Raw genomic sequence first — 18,651 nt, 5'->3', positions numbered from 1 at the left:
TTTCAAAGGTCCTGGGACTTTCGGTTGAACGTTGCGGTGTTTGTAGAGTTTACACAGTTGTTGAAACACAGAGGGAGTTCTTGAGAATACATGCTAGTCTAGTTTTTTATTAAGATTTCAAGATATCATTTAATATAGTTTTTTTTCTCCATACGTCACTGGCCTGATTTGCACAATCTACCTGGGACTTCAGCACACGGTCGAAACGCAGACAACAGGTGCATTTCGACCAAGAGTTCCAGGGTCTTTTAGCCCCCAAAACTACTTTCCCCAGAACTAAAAGGTTCCTCTGCCCCCATTGTTGTCTGCGTTCCGACCGCGACCTGAAGTCCCGGGTAGATTGTGCAAATCAGGGCAATGACTTATGGAGAAAAAATATATATATTAAATAATATTTTGAAATCTTAATAAAAAACTAAACTAGCATTCCCAGGAACTCCCTCTGTGTTTCAACAACTGAGTAAACTCCAAAAACACCGTTACGTGCAACCTAAAGTCCCAGGACCTTTGAAAAGTACTACCCCCAAAGCAAGGGCTTGTCAGGGGGGAGATTAACTACCCCTGAACTGAATTTAGACCCTGGTTCCTCCGGTCGAAACGCATGTAGTTCAGGGGTGAAGTCCCTAGTTCCAGGGTAAAGTTCCTGCGGTCGAAAAACGCCTTACAATGGGGGCAGAGGAACCTTTTAGTGCAGGGTAAAGTAGTTCTGGGGGCTAAAAGACCTTAAGTATTGTACTGAACTCTGAAACCACACAAACAGCAACAGTTCGGTGTCAGTAGAGTTCAGTACTCATAGTGGAAACCCCTTTCACATTTCTAGTTCAGGTAGGATTTCCACGCCTCTGTTCCACCTCACCGTCACAGCAGTCAGAGGAATAATGGTGTGGTGAAGTCGTTCCGCCAATAAGTCCTCATCAGAAGCAACAACAGAGGTGTGACAGAGATCTAACAGAGGCGTAACAAGGTGAAACAGCATCATGTCGGAGCCAACAGCGCTGTGTGTGTGTGTACGTCTGAGTGTGTGTGTGAATGTCCTGCTTATTGTTTACATCTAATGCCTCTCGTACTGCAACACAAAGGGATATCACACATTGAGAAGCTAATATTTTGTTGTGTGTAGTGAGGTAGTGACGGGGCAGCTTCAGTACAGCACTGTTCCAAACTTACAATGTAAGAGTAAGAAGTTAATAATCAGTCTCCTCCAGTCACTAGTATGTTTAAGTTTTTGAAGGGGGAACTCAGTATTTTTTGAAACTCATGTTGGCAGTAGAATAAGTATTAAGAAGAAAAAAAAAGAGAAATTTGAGAGTCCCTACTTTTCAGCTCTGTCAAATTAAAGGTTGAATGGATTTATTTTTGGTCAAAGCTCAAATCTACTAATTAAAAGGGTCAAACTTGTCCTTTGGCTGCATTCAAATTTAATCCTGCACCTCATGCAGAGAGGGAACGGGGGATTTCATTGATGCTTTAAAACACAACTGAGGGGGTGAAAAATCATCACAAAAATAATGCTAGTTCTCTAATTCTCAGCTTTGGATTCACTAATGCTGCTCCATCCCTGTGCAATATGGCTAATGTGCAACATATGTAATTTGTAGTTTTCATTAGTTTGTGCTTCTGTTTACATTTGGATTGTTTATTTGAATAGTTTTTATTACTTATACTACTGTAGAGGCTGCTCAATGTGTGCAGCTCTGGAGACCAAGAGTATTCCCTGAAGTGGACAACACAGTGCTTCATACTGTTTCATTTGAAGTGTACTGAACTGTAAGGTCAGGTCGTATCGCATTGCATCATATTGTATTGTATTGTATTGTATTGTATTGTATTGTATCGTATCATATTGTACTGTATAATATTGTATAGTATTGTACTGTATAGTATTGCATTGTATCATATTGTATCATATAATATTGTATTGTATTGTATTGTATTGTACTGTATAGTATTGCATTGTATCATATTGTACCATATAATATTGTATAGTATTGTATTGTATAGTATAGTATAGTACTGTATAGTATTGCATTGTATCATATTGTATCATATAATATTGTATTGTATTGTATTGTATAGTATAGTATAGTACTGTATAGTATTGCATTGTATCATATTGTATCATATCATATTGTATTGTATTGTATTGTATTGTACTGTATAGTATTGCATTGTATCATATTGTACCATATAATATTGTATAGTATTGTATTGTATAGTATTGCATCATATCATATTGTATCATATAATATTGTATTGTATAGTATTGCATTGTATCATATTGTACCGTATAATATTGTACAGTATTGTATTGTATAGTATTGCATCATATCATATTGTATCTTATAATATTGTATTGTATTGTATTGTATAGTATTGTATAGTATTGCATTGTATCATATTGTATCATATAATATTGTATTGTATTGTATAGTATTGTACTGTATAGTATTGCATTGTATCATATTGTATCTTATAATATTGTATTGTATTGTATAGTATTGTACTGTATAGTATTGCATTGTATCATATTGTATCATATAATATTGTACAATATTGTATAGTATAGTATTGCATCATATCATATTGTATTGTATAGTATTGCATCATATCATATTGTATCGTATAATACCGTATTGTATCATATTGTATCTTACAATATCAAATTATACTGTATCATATCGTATATCATATTGTATTGTATTGCATCATATCGTATCGTATAACATCGTAAAGCATATCACCATATTATACCGATAATATCGTATTGTATCGTATCCGATTCTATCATAATGTATAATATCATTATATCGCATCATATAATATCGTATTGTATCATATTGTATTGTATAATACCATATCGCATTGTATCATATCGTTTCGTACAATATCATATTTTATCGTATCATATCGTGCAATATATTACCATATTATATCATACCGTACGATATCATACCATATTGTGTTGTATTGAACTGAATTATAGCGTATTATTTTGTATGATATTGTACTGTACAGTGTGGTATCCCACTGTACCATACTGTACATATTGTATCTTAATGTAAAGTACCATATAGTATCGTATTGCATTGTACAGTATAATACTGTACAGTCTTATATCAATGTCACCTGACCATTATGTCTCTTGCTAGCTGGTGTTCCACTCTTGGGATTACCAATATAAGTTTTCTCTTGCTACAGTTACAAAGAATGCTAATGGTGGATAAAGTTGGGCTTGTCTTTGTAAAACTATGGAGGTTACGTTTTAGACTCACTCTATCTAAAGAGTGTCATAAAATCACTTTTGTTTTCCTTCTTTACTACATAAGTAAAAATCGATTCATCCATCTGTTTTTAGTCGCTTCTAGCTTATAACAGATACGGTTTTCAACTCATAAACTCAAACTCCATACATCTCTCTAGCACTGTAACTCTTCAGACCGACTCCATATACATGTTTCTTTCTTTTAATACTTCTCCTGTGTCTTCACGTTTGACTCCACAGCCGAGAATTGTAACTGGATTAGTTTAAATATAGAGTATTATTCTCTGTAGCACAATTGAAAGCCCCCACAGTGCAGCAAGAATGAATAATATGAATGACAACTATCTCATCATGTATCAATTACATTACTGCCATCGCAAATATACTCCTGACAGTCTGGAATTGAAATATCTCGTGTTAAAGCTGTACAGTACTGCAGCCATTTTCATCACAATTATTCCCCATCCACACACAATTATACCAAATGCACTGGGCTATAACTTACTAATTGTTGCTTCTTCTGACCCCAATTTATTCTAAGTTGCTTTATCTTAATTTTCTGCTTGGTTTCATTTTGTTGATTTGTATATAAATATTCAAGGCGAAGATCATTATCAAAGATGACTTAGTGGAGTGTTGGGAGACTGCGACGGCTTTACTTGTGGCTTTCTAATTACTGCACGGAGCAAAAGGAGAAGCAGGACTCTGACGCCTTCAGTATGAGTGCAATGAGAAGGGCAGCGGTGTGCACACATCATTACACGCAGACAGAAGGCGAATACATTCATCTTAGTGACTGAGGGCGTTTGAGCCCATGACTAAATGACACTCAGAGTATTTGGGTAATATTAAGGTATGCAGATCTACAAATGGGTGTATCTGTAGTCCTAATATCCATGTTGAGTACAATGAAAGGAGGATACGAGTGACATCAACTGTTCTGAAAAACAAGCTCTGGTTTGAAGTTTCCTCAGGAATTATTTAAGTGTGATATTTGGCAACAATAACATAATAAAAAGGTAAAAATATGCAGCAAGCAAATCATTATCACCTGTTTTGGTCCTGTCCCAAAATACACCCTTTTTGGTTTGATATACATAAAGAACTAAGGGAGGTGTTTGATACAAATGTGACTTTTAGTTGGGACCAGCTCTTTGTTGGACACCTCCACACATCCAATAATAGAAAATATATTCATTTATTTGGAATATTGAGCATAGCTGCCAGGAAGACAATAACCAGAAAATGGTTTAAACCTGCCCCACCATCTATTGATGACTGGTATGGTATAATTTATGACATTTTTAAAATGGAACGGATTACCTTTTCTTTGAAGCTTCAGAAAGACAAATTTGAGGAAGTGAGGAGTAAGTGGATGTCTTATATTTCTACAAAAAAGACCTTCTTTTGTTTAAGGTATTCAAACTTACTTCTGTGTATCAAAGTATGTGTATTTATTATTTTCTTGTGAAACAGACACCCCACGTTCTGTCATTGTCCTTTTCTTTCTTTTTGTTTGTTTGTTTGTTTTTGTTTTTATTGAGTTCTGTCTTGTAACATTATAAAACAAGGTGGATCACTATAGATGATAAGTAACAAATGCAATTTGTACAATTGTGAACTCATGTGATTCCAAAATAACAATAAAAAATAAAATAAAAATGTAAAAAGATGCATTAAATGATGCTCTTTGGTAATCACAGTGCAAGTTTTAGGGTTCCTGGTTTTCCCGTGGACAAAGTTTATAAAAACCAACTTATTCCTCATTTGTACACCACAAAACAAAAATGGCCACTAGATCACAAAATGACTAACATAGGAGTTTTTAAACTTCCCACACCAAGAGTGATGGTGTTAATAGTTGACTCAACTGGTACTACTTGGCTAACTTTAATTCACTTACATCTTCTTAGCTTTTCTAGAGCTTCAGCATCATGGATGGAGTTAGCCTAGCTGTTGAGGGAAATAGCAGCTGTAGGGATGTGTGTGTCTAGTCAACTAAACAACTAAATGTCATCGCCCTCGCAAGCTGGCACCAGAATTACGAGATGGTTAAACAAATTATTAATATTTTCATTATTGTGGGCCTGAAATGCTAATTGTATGTTGTAGCCCAGTCACCTGTCTGTTTAGAGCTACTACCATGATGTTAAAATGCTCTACTGTCTGGATGGAAACAAGCACAGGTTGCATCTTGTAGTGCAGCATGTTTTAGTATTTTGTCAGTATGGAGATCAAGTTGTTTGTAGGCTGTGTCTGGTGAAACTGGCACAGAACCACTCAACCAGAGCAATTTGTAACCAGCACAAGCATGGGCACCATAACCCTCCTGTTATTGTGCCAGTCAAATTGACCCATTTTAAAGTTCAAAAAAAAGAAAGAAAAATTGTTAAAAGTATTATTTCGCATTTCTAATGTGGATGAAAGGCTAGTGGTATTCAGAGGTTCCTTCCATCTTAGGTGATATATTCCTTCCAAACCAGCTAAATACAGCATCAAAAGTTGGGCAGCATGTGACAGAAGAGGTGTTGCATGTTAATTTGTCAACATCACTTCATAAAATAAAAAAATCAAAATGTAAAATAAAATAAACAAAAATTGATGTCATGTTAAACTATAGTATTTATATTTAGGGCTTTTCAATGCACATTTTAAAAAGTTTTAACATGAAGTTAATAAAAAACGAGTGAGTTATCCTCATTGAACCATGATCTGAGAGAATTAAAGAACACCATTGCAATAAATATTGATTTAAATGGTCAGTAATGGAGTTAATGAGAATTTAAAAAAATGTTTAGGGATTTTTTTTGGTTCTGACACTTTTGGATCATTACATATGCCCGGGTCAAGTTGATCAAGGAACATTATTGCCGTCCCTAAGAAATGAACATAACAGGAGGGTTAACCTGCAAGGAGGACTGAGTGCTGGTGGTGCCAGCTCTGCTAATGTTATCCACATTCAGCAAACAAATGTGACATTGTTTACCTCTACTCTGTGATATTGTATTTAACTGAGTTAACTGAAGTGTGCTCAGTTTTGACTGTGGCTGATTTCCCATCTTTAGACTGGTCGACTAGACGGAATTTAACTTCCTGATTAAACAACGAGGAAATGAGTCGATTTGGGACATTCCTTTGCAGCCGTCAGGAAAACATGCTTGGTTTGGTGTATAGCTTTGATGCTAAGGTGTTAAAAAAAACTTAAATGCACTTTTTTGGTGAGTTTTGAAAAGATAGCAATGATCATAGAAAGTTTGCTCTTGTTGTCATAGAAGAGTAATGTTGTCTGCTGGGAAGAGAGGTACACAGTTCTGTGTTTTCATAAATCACAAAGTCTGCCGGACCAATTTTCAAACCTGACCTCTAACGTTTACTGGACTAAAAATCTAGATCTTGAAGACAGAAATTGGAATGACAAACATCCAAGACTGGAAAGATCTGTTATGTGGAGGGATCCTACAATAGAAACCTGAAGAGACTGCTCCTTTGTCAACATATGTTAACTCTCTTTTCACTCTGCCAGTGGACTCACCTGTATGTTAGTGAGGAGAGTCTCTATTGACGACAGGCCGTCTGGGAAGAGGAATGGTGAGGGGAAGCCTGGTGGCAGACCCTGTCCGGCCAATGACAACCTCTCGTAGCTGTCTCTTGCTGTTGGGGTGCACAATGAGTTGTCCTCTGCAAAGAAATATGAAAACATTGAAGGTTAATACTCACTTAAAGAATGATTTGAGTAAAACTGGTTAAGTGGTTCGACATTTGAGTAGTTTTGGGCCACTCTGACAAATATTGATCCTGATTGACCACTAAGGAGGACTGTGTCTATTGATCTCCAGCAGCCAATCCTAACTCTCCCCTCCTCTTAAAAACAAAGAGGACTGTCTGATCCCTTGGAGATTCCTTTCTGTTGCTTCTTCCCAAGGCCCAACTGTGGGGTTAAACAAAATCAACCACGACATAAATCCAGCTTCCACCATTTAAAAGATGTCATGTGGATTCCAAAAAATCAAAAGCAGGCCCGCAGTTCAACCCCAGAGGCTCGGGCTTTCCTTTGTGTACGCACGCACGGGTGCCTGTCAAACCGAAGATGACATCATCCTCCATTCATCACCGGCAGAGGGGTAGGGCCCTGCCATCTGCTGTCCAGCCTCTCCACCGGGCCTCAGAGGAGGAAAGAGGAGCAGAGGAGGGAGGGAGAGAAAGCAGGAGGCAGAGCGGCAGACACAGATACAGCCTGGTCAAACTAAAACAGTATGTCACACTGCTGTTTGTTGCCCCATCAGATCTGACACATGTTTCTGTCCAGCAAGCTTTTATCAAACCAACAGTTCATAAGTGTGACCATCTTGCAGAGAGAGGGAGTTTATTAAAACAGAGCCTCCACAGGATTTCTGCCCCATCAGCTGTTAAATCGTTAATTTAATGAAAATAAAGTTTTATTTGTAATGTGGAACCCCGGCTGTGTGGAGCGCAGCACCTCTCTGCTCTCATCCACTATTCATATCTGTTTATGTGGCAGCCTGAATCTTGTACAAACAGCGAGTGGAGCTGAACAGCCCTGCCTCTCTCCCTCCCATCAATATTCACCAACGCTAGCCAAGTGCTGGGAACAGCTGGTCTTACATTAATTAGTTTAAAGTATTTATTTCACCCATCCTCAGAGCAGATTGAGCAAAAACATTGGAGATTATTTCAAGCATCTGCAAATGCCCTGGAAACATCTCTGCGCCAAAAGTCGAGAGCGAGGATTCACAGTTTAGGTTTGTAATTTGGAGAGGCTTTTTTTTTGCTCGGAGAGGGGGAAGATGGTGAAATATGCACCGCTGGTCCGTGGAGAGAGTAAACAACCTTTCTCCCTTTTCAGATGGAGTTCACTCCTGTTGATTAATTAGAATGGATGGTTGCCTAATGGATTAAAATTTGTTTATAATTTGACTTCATAAAAATAATGAATTGCCTACTTTTAAGAAGCCACTCCAGTGGTAATTTGTTTTGTTCAGAGCAGTTCTGTCTGCGTTTGGAGGTGGGCGTCTGGGTGGAGATGTAAAACGCGCTCTTCTTACACAGTGGCACAACATGAAAGTCTCATTTTATCTCAATAAAATAACTAATCAAAGATCAAAAGCATTACAGTTGGCTCCAGCTCAGGTTGATATAGATGTATTGCATGCGTTATACGCTTGCATCACCCACCTCCAATAAAATCACCATAACAACTAGAGACGTTAGTAGACCTCGGGGAAAGGTCTGCTGTTGTAGCTTTGTAATTGATTTGTACTGTAGGCACTTTGTCCCTTATTTAGTGTTGGCATTAATCATAAATCATTGCTTTAACAAACTCCGGCTTCCCACTCAGCAGGCCTCCCCTCCAACACAATGTTGGATCACACAGAATATTTGATGGCTTTGTTGCAGGGGAAACAACCTGTCATGCTCTGGGAAAAGCAAACAGCGTGTTTTGTTCGACAGACTCCAACTACCGTGCAGCAGCCCCCCCTGTCAGATAACATTTCCACCAGGAGCTGTGCATAAAAACCGACATTCAAAAAAAAAAGAAATTGGAAGCTAATAAGTGGCTAATTTAATCAATATAATCAAAAGTGGCTTAATGAAACTCAAATGTAAATTCCAGCAGAACATGATCTAGATCTGTGGTTTCTGTGCGTCTAATGTGATCACCCCTCCCCTCTTCCCTCCCTCCCTCCCTCTTTTTCTCTGGCTGCAAATGCTGGCATGTGTTTGCATGTTTATTTCTCACCATCGCTCCAGAATCATTGACTTCAACTTAATTACAGCGACAGGCGTTGGAGTGATGGGGGCCGGTGGAATGGAGTACTCTGTTTCCAGGTGATATTTCTCCACTAGCAAGGCTGCCAACAGCAGCTGTGACAGCCTCTTGTGCTTACCGTACGCTAAAGGTACAGTTAAGGCCCCCCGTCTATGAAATACTGCGTGGAAAAACACTCGCGGGTCACCCCTGTCACAAATAACATTTCATGCACAACTGTTTCGGCGGATAATAGGAGCCACAAATAAAAATGGGACGCTGTAAATACAATGCATTCTGAATGAAATGCCATAATTTAAAACAACGCCCCCCTATCCCACCCTCCTCCTTCTCCTCCTCTTCCTCTCTCCGTCCTCCTCCTCCACCCTGCTCTCAATAGCTGCAGAGGGAGTCCTTGACAGTGTGCTAGCAATGATGAATCACCTATCCAGTTAATTTTCTCACTCCTCATGTGTTGTGCTGCTAAAACAGGGACCCAGGAATTGACTTGACAAACTATGAATGTAAAAAATATCACTCGGAGGGATCTGGGCTTATCTCCAATTTACATGTTATTAGATTTGTGTTGCAAGCGGCACTTGGACCTCGCAAAGCTGTGACAAAAAAAAAAGATGGGGCACATGATAACCAGAGATAAAACATGTCTAAAACCCACTTGAAAGCTCTTTGAAATATTTGATGGAAAGTCGCTGGGATGTGGAGGGAAGCTGGAGAGGAAACTGGCCTGATTTAAAATGTGACAGACACACATTGCAATCTGCGGTAAATCTAGAAGAAACCTTGGGAAATTTAGCTGCAATCTCTGGATAAATAGCTGTAATTGACCTTGGGAGTTGAAAATGTGCCATATGTTTCTGGTTCCTGTGTTTGAAACTGAGTCCCTCAGGACATTTCAGCTGAGTCCTCACACGAAGGCAGCCCGAGCAGGAGGAGAGGAAGATACAGAAAAGACACACAAAGAAAAGAGAAAGAGGAGGAGAAGAATGCCAGGGATGAGAGATAGATGGTTGAAGACAGAAGATGGATGGATGGATAGATAGGTGAGGCTGAGTCTGAGGAAGAGGAGGCTGGAATAGAATGTGCAGAGAATGAAAGAGTGACAGAGAGGAAGAGAGATAGCAAAGAGAAGGGGGGAGAGGGAGAGAGTGAGAGCAGAGGTACATTTGGCCGGCCAGTCAGTGTGATATATTGACAGGTGAAGCCTTTGTCCTTGCAAACCTGTGTTCCTCCCAGCAGGAGAACTGAATGCTAAACCCGGAGGTTGTCAGCACAGCCAAACACAAAGCAAGGAACTGCTTTTCACTGCACAATTACATTTGATTTGACCTGCCAGGGCCTCGGAGAAGGCAGCCTCCTTCAAATGGAGTAGTTATGACCTCTCGGACAGCCATTAGCAGCTAGCGCAGCATTATTCCACCTGCACTTAAAGCGCTGGATTTGGAAAATCTTGTCAGGGGAAATATCTGTCTTCTGGTACACACGGGCTGATGCAGAGCTGTGCAAAAAAAAAAAAAAAAAAGCCACTGCATGCAATTTGAGCACTTTAAAAAAACATGAGCTTATCTTGCAAATGATGTCTGCACTCTGGAGGGTCTTTCAGGCAAAATAAATTCAACTTTATCTGTAAGATAGTTTTGAACAAGTACTTCAGTATGTCACAGGCTGTTTGTAGTAACTGTAGATGTAGTTTGATGTCTCTTCTTTTCTGCACATTTGTAAAATACAGGTTTCAAGTGTACACAAGTGACATCTGGACAGCCAAATTGTTTGTGATTGTACATAATCCAGCTCCTGGAGGCTTTGATTTACTTGCAGACATGCACACTTTTTTCAAAGCCTCTTGAAATTTGACTTGAAATAGTTGAAATGCATATATGATATCAAAGTTGAGAGTCTCATTAAATATCTTCTTAAGTCATTAAATACCCTCCAAGTGAAACTAAATGTTCAAAATCTGTCTGGAAACCAAGTTTATTAAACTGACTATGTTGCTGTTTAGACCGTGTCTTTCAATGTTTGGGCGTGGCCGAACATTTACAGTTTGATTGTTATCTGCCTGGCAACAGTGGCAGAATATTTTGCCCTAGATTCCCCAAATAGTTTTCAAAGTATGGATAAAGTTCTAGATGATGGCTCATCAGATAGTATGCTTGTAGGGAGTAGTTAAACTCAAAGTAGTTTGATGATGTTCCATTTGACACGAAGTGAAAACAGACTTGTCAGCAGTCTAGTAGTAAAGTGTGCCTTTCAAATGCACCGGAGTGTTATAATCTATCATAGTAGCAGCAGGTAGATGCTGTGAGGACTAAACTACTAAGGCAGCGTATTAAAAAGATGTAACGCCTACATTTTGGACCCTCAATCCCATCCAACATGTTTATGCTATCAGCCCTAATTCAATCATGTTAAATATTAAAAACTATTTCTGTTACTTTTAAATAATAATAATAATAATAATAATAATAATAATAATACATTTTATTTATATAGTGCTTTTCAGAAACTCAAAGACACTGTTCAATTATTAAAATCAATACAAGCAAGGAACAAGGAGCACAGCTCAAAGAAAACAACAGTACAATCACAAATTAAAAGCTAACTTAAAAAGTTAGATTTGAAACCTGAAGGGTCAGAGCAGTTTTGGATATGGATGGGGAGTGAGTTCCAGAGGGGGGGGGGGGGGGGGGGGGTTACAAAGAAGGCTCTGTCCCCCCTAGGTTCGGTGCTTGGTTCTGTGAGGTGGAGACAGGAGGTTGGCATGTGAGGAACGCAGGCTATGGGAAGGAGTGTGATGGTTGAGGAGGTCAGTGAGGTAGGAAGGGGACTGGCGGTGGAGGGCTTTGTGGGTGAGGAGGAGGAGGATTTTAAACTGTATGCGGTAGGTAGGGGACGGGGACCAAATGAAGATGTTGGGTGCAGGTGACAATGCTAATACATTGTCTCAAGGGAATAAGGCTTTGGGTTTCCAGCAGCTTTAAAGTAAGCAGGTAGCTTTAAAATCAAGAATTAGATTATGTGTGTGATCACTTTTACAACTGGTTCATGGGATTACTTGATAAATTCATAAATACACTCTCCTTTATGGCACTTTAACTTAAAGCTCCTGTTAGGAACTTTTGGTTTGTAGAAACTTTGGCGCCCCCTGTGGATAAAATGGGACAATTTACCTCTTTACTGATTTTAAACATGTGAAAGGCAGCGTTTCCTGAGAAAAATCTCATCCCGCTTTATTTAAAATGTATAAAAGGTGCAACTCGCAACAAATATCTGGCGTGTCGATTTAAAAAAAAAAAGGCTGTTTCCACAGAATTCTGTTAATAGACCTAACTGACGCCTACCCCATGGCAGAGATGGCAGGCAGATGGGATTGTTTGCTTTCTGAGGTCCTATAGAGCAGTGGTTCTCAAAGTGGGGTTCTGGGACCCCTGGGGGTCCGCGAACCATAGTGTGGGGGTCCGTGAAATAATCAGAATACATTTCTAATGAATTATTAAATTGTGCTGTGTTATTAAAAAAAGCATATATACCATTGTTAGGATACCATTTAGTGGCTCGAAGGGATATGCCAGTCTTGCTACTGTTAATTTTCTGAAAGCTTTTAAGATCAATTACTTGAAAAGTATAAATGCAGTCATGTTGAGTCCACAAGGAATTAAATGACCCTCTGTTTTAAAGTATACAAGTGGTATTTTCAAATTGAAGTGTTATCTGTTTATCACTATGGAACAGGTCTGAAGTATTTAGATTGATAAGTTTTACAATACAAATAGTTCCGAGGGCATCTAAGAGTGCAAATGGTAGTAAGCATGTGCTTAATCGATGTTAAAATTAAGAGGGGGTTCTTGGAAAATCTCACCTGTAAAGGGTCCCTGGCTCGAAAAGTTTGAGAACCCCTGCTATAGAGGCATCACTATTCATTTCAGTCATTTCTATGACAAGATAAAAACTCCTCACAGGAGCTTTAAAAAGAGAGCATTTCAATTTAGGATGAAACTCATTTCTAATACTTTTCAGATGTTTAGTCTTCGGCCATCTGCTCTATATAACATTGTTAAAAGGTCAACACAGGTTAGTTTCCAGTGTCTTTAAAGTAACAACCTAAAGGAGACAATTCTTGTGATTGGTTTGCAGTATCCCTGGGTCAATTTGGTGATACATTTCAGTTCCCAAACCGACTGAAACTCTATCAGCAAAGTTTACAGAAGCTGAAAAGACTGCTCTTCATGTCTAATGCTTTTAAGATGCTTACCTTTGTGAACATAAGACCATAAATTACACAGTTTCAAAGCTTTTGTGGATTTGGGATTTTAGTGTCTTTCGGGAAGGAAAATTCTGTGAGATTGTGTCTGATGATCAAAGACAAATTCCTCCAGCAAGGCCATCTCCTGCATATGTCCTGCACATGTGCATGCAAGGTAATGTATACACTCTGAAGGAAGAGAAAACACACCGACGTATGCAAACAAAAAAAAAAACCTGAGACACGTACACACTCATTACACACACATACACACTCACACTAATGTGCCCTCATCACATTTAAGCTAATTTCCTTTTCATCACGGAGAGAGGAAAATGAGTGTTTGCCCCATCCCTGCTGGGGGACAAAGTCAAGAGCCCCGGTCGGTTTGGGCTAGATTAACAGGTAACATTTGGCTCCCACTCTCTTATCACAGCATGAAAATCAAACCGCGTGTTTTCCTCTATCGCTCTCTCCTTCTCCCCTCCCTAATGTTCCCTTCACTTAGAGATGAAATCGCTTGCTGCACAAACCCATTTGCAGAGAGGAGAGAAGGTGAGCGGGATAATCAGGCTGGCCACTGGGCCGTGTTTCCTAAATGCTCTCCAAAACATTACTGTGCACAGGCATAAAATTAGCGCCGGGACCTTAAAATGTTGACATTTAGCATGACTTTTTGGAGAGTGACACCCTCATATTTTCTTGTAGGATATCATTAAATTTCAACTGCCCTATGGCTGTGCCTTTCCATTAATAACCAATTCAGTGTGTCACTTCTCCCTCTCTCTGCCTGCCTCTCTTGCCACCTTTTTAAAGTAATGAGTCCATTGCTTTGCCTTAATAAATTGAATCGTATTCTCAAGGCCGTATGAAGATAGAGCCACAGATGGACAGGCTACATGCAGGAAATAACCATAAATCCTTTACTGTCAGAGAGGCGGTGTGAGGTGACAAAAAGAGACAATCGCGATGCTCAATTGGGATCACAGCGCGATTATAAAAGACACAGTGAAAGGTTGATTCTCTCTGTTTAAACTGCCTTTCCCTGCCATGGACAGAGAGTGGCTTTAGCACTTTTACAGCAGAAAAAACACCCACAAATGATTAAATCTAACACGCAAATCTGCTGACAGATTGTGCAGAATATTCTGCAATGTGCATTAGGAGCTGTACTACAACAGAGAGAATTATGAACTACAAATTGTGCTTTTGAAGTGTATTGTTGCAAAGCTAGGGCGACAACAATTCACATTGATTTCATCATTTGTTTAACTGTTAGCTGAAGAGAGAAAAAAAACGAAAGAGAAAAGGAGGAGGGAAAATGGAAACAGAGAGAAAGGGAGCAAGAGGCAGGGGAGCAGAATCTGTGTTGACTTCCATTCAGGAGGAAGATATCTTGTCTTTTTATGCGGCCCATGTCATATTTATTGCATAAAGGTCAGAGTGTTCATTTGTTCAAAGTCAGCGTTTTCCCTCTCTCCTCTCCTCCATGTAATAAATGCAGGGGCTATGTCATTATCGGACCTCTGAGGATTACAGGCTTGGCTGACTGTGATGACTGCATAAAAGCATACAGGACTTTTGTTTCTGCCAGCGCACACCTTCAAATGAGCTCTTAAAGGGAAACAGTAGTGGAGACAAAATGGCATTTTGTAGAGAGGCGACGGCGGTTAGAGAAGGTGGAAAGTGAACGGGGGCGAGGTGAGTAAAGGTTAGAGATTTTAACGCTGAAGCTATGACATTAAAAAAGGCTCAAGTTGGAGGAGTAAAAAAATATAAACTTGTGGCTCAGGAGGGGAAATTACAGCCGGGCAGCCTTGAATAGATTTCTGTAATTCGTCTATCGACTGAGAGTCCAAACTGTCAGGGAGACAATATTAGAAGAAGGACATTATAGTGAGGCACTTTGAAGGTGTTTGGATTGTCTTTGCATATTGACCTCTGTTGACCGGGTCCATTTATTGACAGAAGAATCCCAGAGATTAAATTGGCCTAAACTATTGATCGGGTATTTTGCCTGAATCATTCCCATTTCAGAGAGGGATCATTGGTACTGTATACCCCACTAATCTCTCTGACCCACTAATCATCAAGCCATTTATTTCTCCCTCTTTGTTTAGTCCTCCTTTGTTTAGCATTTATTAATTCATTAGAGCAACTTCTCATGCAGCTTAACTTAGACAGTGACTGGGGAGTCCTGTTTCCACCCGATAGCAATGTGCATTCCAGTAAAATATGCCACCGGAATATGCACCCTACATCACAATACACATGCCAATTACATATTGATAATTAAGCATTCAAACAAACAAACAGAGAGGAAATCCCCCGTAATCACCAGGTTTTAATGGAACAAGTATTAGCTTGGTGTGGTTGGCCAGATAGCCTGCTGCTAGATCAGAGCTGTGCTGGGTTTGGGAGGGGAAAGGAGGGCTGTGTGTATGTGTAGTGCGGAGGGGTGTGTGTGCGTGTGTGTGTGTGGGGGGGGTTAGTAGACACATTGGTGTCATTGCCTGGCATTGCAATCCTACAGGGAGAGGCGGTGCCGTTCTGTTGCTGCCGAACGAGTGTCGACGCTGGCTGGCACTAATCCAGACTGGATATACTGAGCTGCTTTTAAATGAAGATGAAAGAACAAAAGAGGAAACGGGAAATGTAAACTTTATAAAAAGGCCAGGCTTAGGAGCACTCACTCTGCTGTAGGAGCCTCGAAAAAACGGATGCAAATCCATTAGCAGTCCTGGTTTCACAGTTATAAAAATACTTAAGGGGTTTTAATAGGAGCAACGTGTTAAACATGTGGAAATCTGTTTTGATAACATTATTCATAACACTGGCTTTGCGCTGTGTGAATTAATAACACTTCATTTACAGACGGAAGAAAGCTGGCATGGTATTTCCAGTTAAAGAGATTAATTTTTAAACACCTAATTGACAGGCTAGGGTTAGGCAGGATAAGCAACAGACTATAAGGCTGCAGCTGCAAAGTCAAGGTGACTGGAATAGTCAGAGAAAGGCTTTCAAATCGCAGAATAGAGCGCAGAGAGGGAGGGAGTGAAGAGAATTAGTCCTCAAGCACTTTTCCCTCCGCCCCCTATTCTTCCTCTCTTTATTAGGAATGATTTACTTTCTCAGTGAAAGGATATAAAAGCTCAAGTATAGCGGCGTAATTATCGCAGAGTGAAAATTTAAAGGTTTGACTCACAATGTCCTCAAGTCAGCGAGCAGACTGCCAGACGATAAGAGTGACTGTGTTCAACACCCGGCGTGCAATCGGTGGTGTTTTATGGGCTTTGCCAAGGCAGAGCACACAAACAGCACTCGGCTCTGCAAGTCTGTAAACATGATGGACTGTGGCAAACTACTAGGCCTGGTGTTTACCTTGGCAGAGCCTGGCCCTGGCATGTCTGCAGCATCACTTAATTACTGTTTACATGTAAATATTAAATTATACAAACAGCCCTGCAGAATGTCTCGAAAAAAGTACAGAAATACATACTCAGGGTCAACCTTATCTGTCTGCAACAGTTGCGGCGGCTAAGAATTGTTTTGAATCGCAAATTTCCTGCATTGTACATAATCTTCATAATTGTTTAATGCTGTTGTCCAAGGGCATTCGGGTAAATATGTTCCCATAATCTGCATAATAGCAGATGCTCAGATATGTAAAACGCACCTTGTGTTCTCGGGGAGGGAGAAAAAAAAGAAGGTTATTGTTCAAAAACAGTTTTATCAGGATAAAGACTGTGATCATTACTGTCTCCAGTCAAGACTGATAGATGATTGCTTTGATTACAGAGCCGCTTTCCTGACAGTCCACAGCAGCAGATAGAAGAGAGCACCAGTGCCTACTGTGCATCTCTGGTATGGCTGAGTAAAGCACTTGTTCATTTGCAGTGAAGGGTAACATGAAACAGGCCTCAGCCTTCTGATGGACAGGGAGATTTCACCTTCGCCAGTGAATGATAATGCATTATTAAATTTGCCTCTCTGCTCACTAGATACACTTAGCTGACCACAGCATATTTATCTCCCCATCCGAGGCTCACGTCTTGGCAGGAGAAAGCATTCTGTCACTTTTGAGGCATTTCAAAGATTAAAAAGAACCTCTCTCTTTTCAACGTCCCTAAAAGCATCCCCCCTTTTCAGTGAAATGTGATTAGCAGGAGATGGTGTCACGCAATGGAACATTCATGAGGGGGAGAACAAATATCCAAATGAACTCCTGTGTCCTCGAGGAATAGCCCCCTCTCTGCACCATCAGCAATCTCTCTCACGCCGGCTGGGGGGAAATTTGATTGATCCTCTATTGAATTATTTTTTTGCACTCTTTCATTTCAACAGGACGCACTGACAAGTTGTTTGATCATAAAGCATTATTGTCTGCCAAGTCACATTTCAGGGTTGTGATGGCTAATGATCTTGCCTCCTGACTTAGGGAAAGTCAGGTAGTCAGCATGTGTTTGAAGCTCGCAACGCCAAGGACATCGGGAGGGCTGAACAAAACACTATGCATTAAAGTCAGGAAGATGAAGAGAAGGAGCTTACACCCAGCACATCCAACTTTTAATGATACTGTACGGAGATACCATCAATGTCAGTGAAATATTTACACCGCAAAAAGAGCTCAAACTGAGGCGGAAACTTTACGCCCCATCCAAAGTCCCTTGACTTCCTTTTTATCATTGCAAATGGTTATGCAAAGAAGGCACAGAACAAAGACTACAAAGGCTGGAAATCACTTTTTTTGTCTTTTCATCTTTTTTTTAAACTCTCTACATGAGCCCATCAGCGTCCACAGGTCCTTGCCCAAAGCATCTGTATGTAATAGACTGTGACACTGGTACCACTTCATCATTCAGACAGTAAACTGGGACTGCAGATGAAACTCAGTGCACAAAGCCTTAAGCAAATCAGATGGACATGTAGAGAGCATCCTGACAAAGAAAAGGCGCGGCATGTAGATTTGTTCTGATACCAAAGTCAGAATCAGTTTGTCCTCAAAGACAAACAAAAATAAAGTATTGACGAGTATACAAGTCAATGCAACAATACCCCACCAGAACTTGATAGTCCCCTCTAAACATCTGACCTTTTTTAGGTAAATCATCATGGGACTATTCCATATAATGGCACTAAAATGCTTGCAGAGGGTGTAATGTTAGTTAAAGCTAGCAGTATGTCAGCAATCAGTGTTTGTCCACCAACATTTTTGATTTCCTGGTGAGTGGCGTTGGTTTTCCATATCAGCATCACTTATTAGTAATAAGTACTTAGTCCACGCATAAAGAAATTTGTTATCCAGATCAAAACTGTGTCTTTGAACCAGACTCCAACATGTTTCACTCTGTTGTTAAAATG

The 18,651-nt window shown here is 39.8% G+C and overlaps 1 protein-coding gene across 3 annotated transcripts in view; it reads right to left on the bottom strand.

The window, feature by feature from the left end:
• The window catches only part of dachd (dachshund d), a 167,687-nt gene that overhangs the window by 9,031 nt on the left and 140,005 nt on the right, over positions 1 to 18,651 (bottom strand). For all 3 annotated transcript variants that reach the window (XM_034693534.1, XM_034693532.1, XM_034693533.1), the window contains one exon: positions 6,795 to 6,940. In XM_034693534.1, the coding sequence (XP_034549425.1) occupies positions 6,795 to 6,940 (146 nt within the window). The remainder of the gene's footprint in view (positions 1 to 6,794; positions 6,941 to 18,651) is intronic.

This window comes from Notolabrus celidotus, chromosome 10 (assembly GCF_009762535.1).
Source record: "Notolabrus celidotus isolate fNotCel1 chromosome 10, fNotCel1.pri, whole genome shotgun sequence".
NCBI classification, from domain to species: domain Eukaryota; kingdom Metazoa; phylum Chordata; class Actinopteri; order Labriformes; family Labridae; genus Notolabrus; species Notolabrus celidotus.
This window is presented reverse-complemented; position numbering and strand designations above follow the sequence as displayed.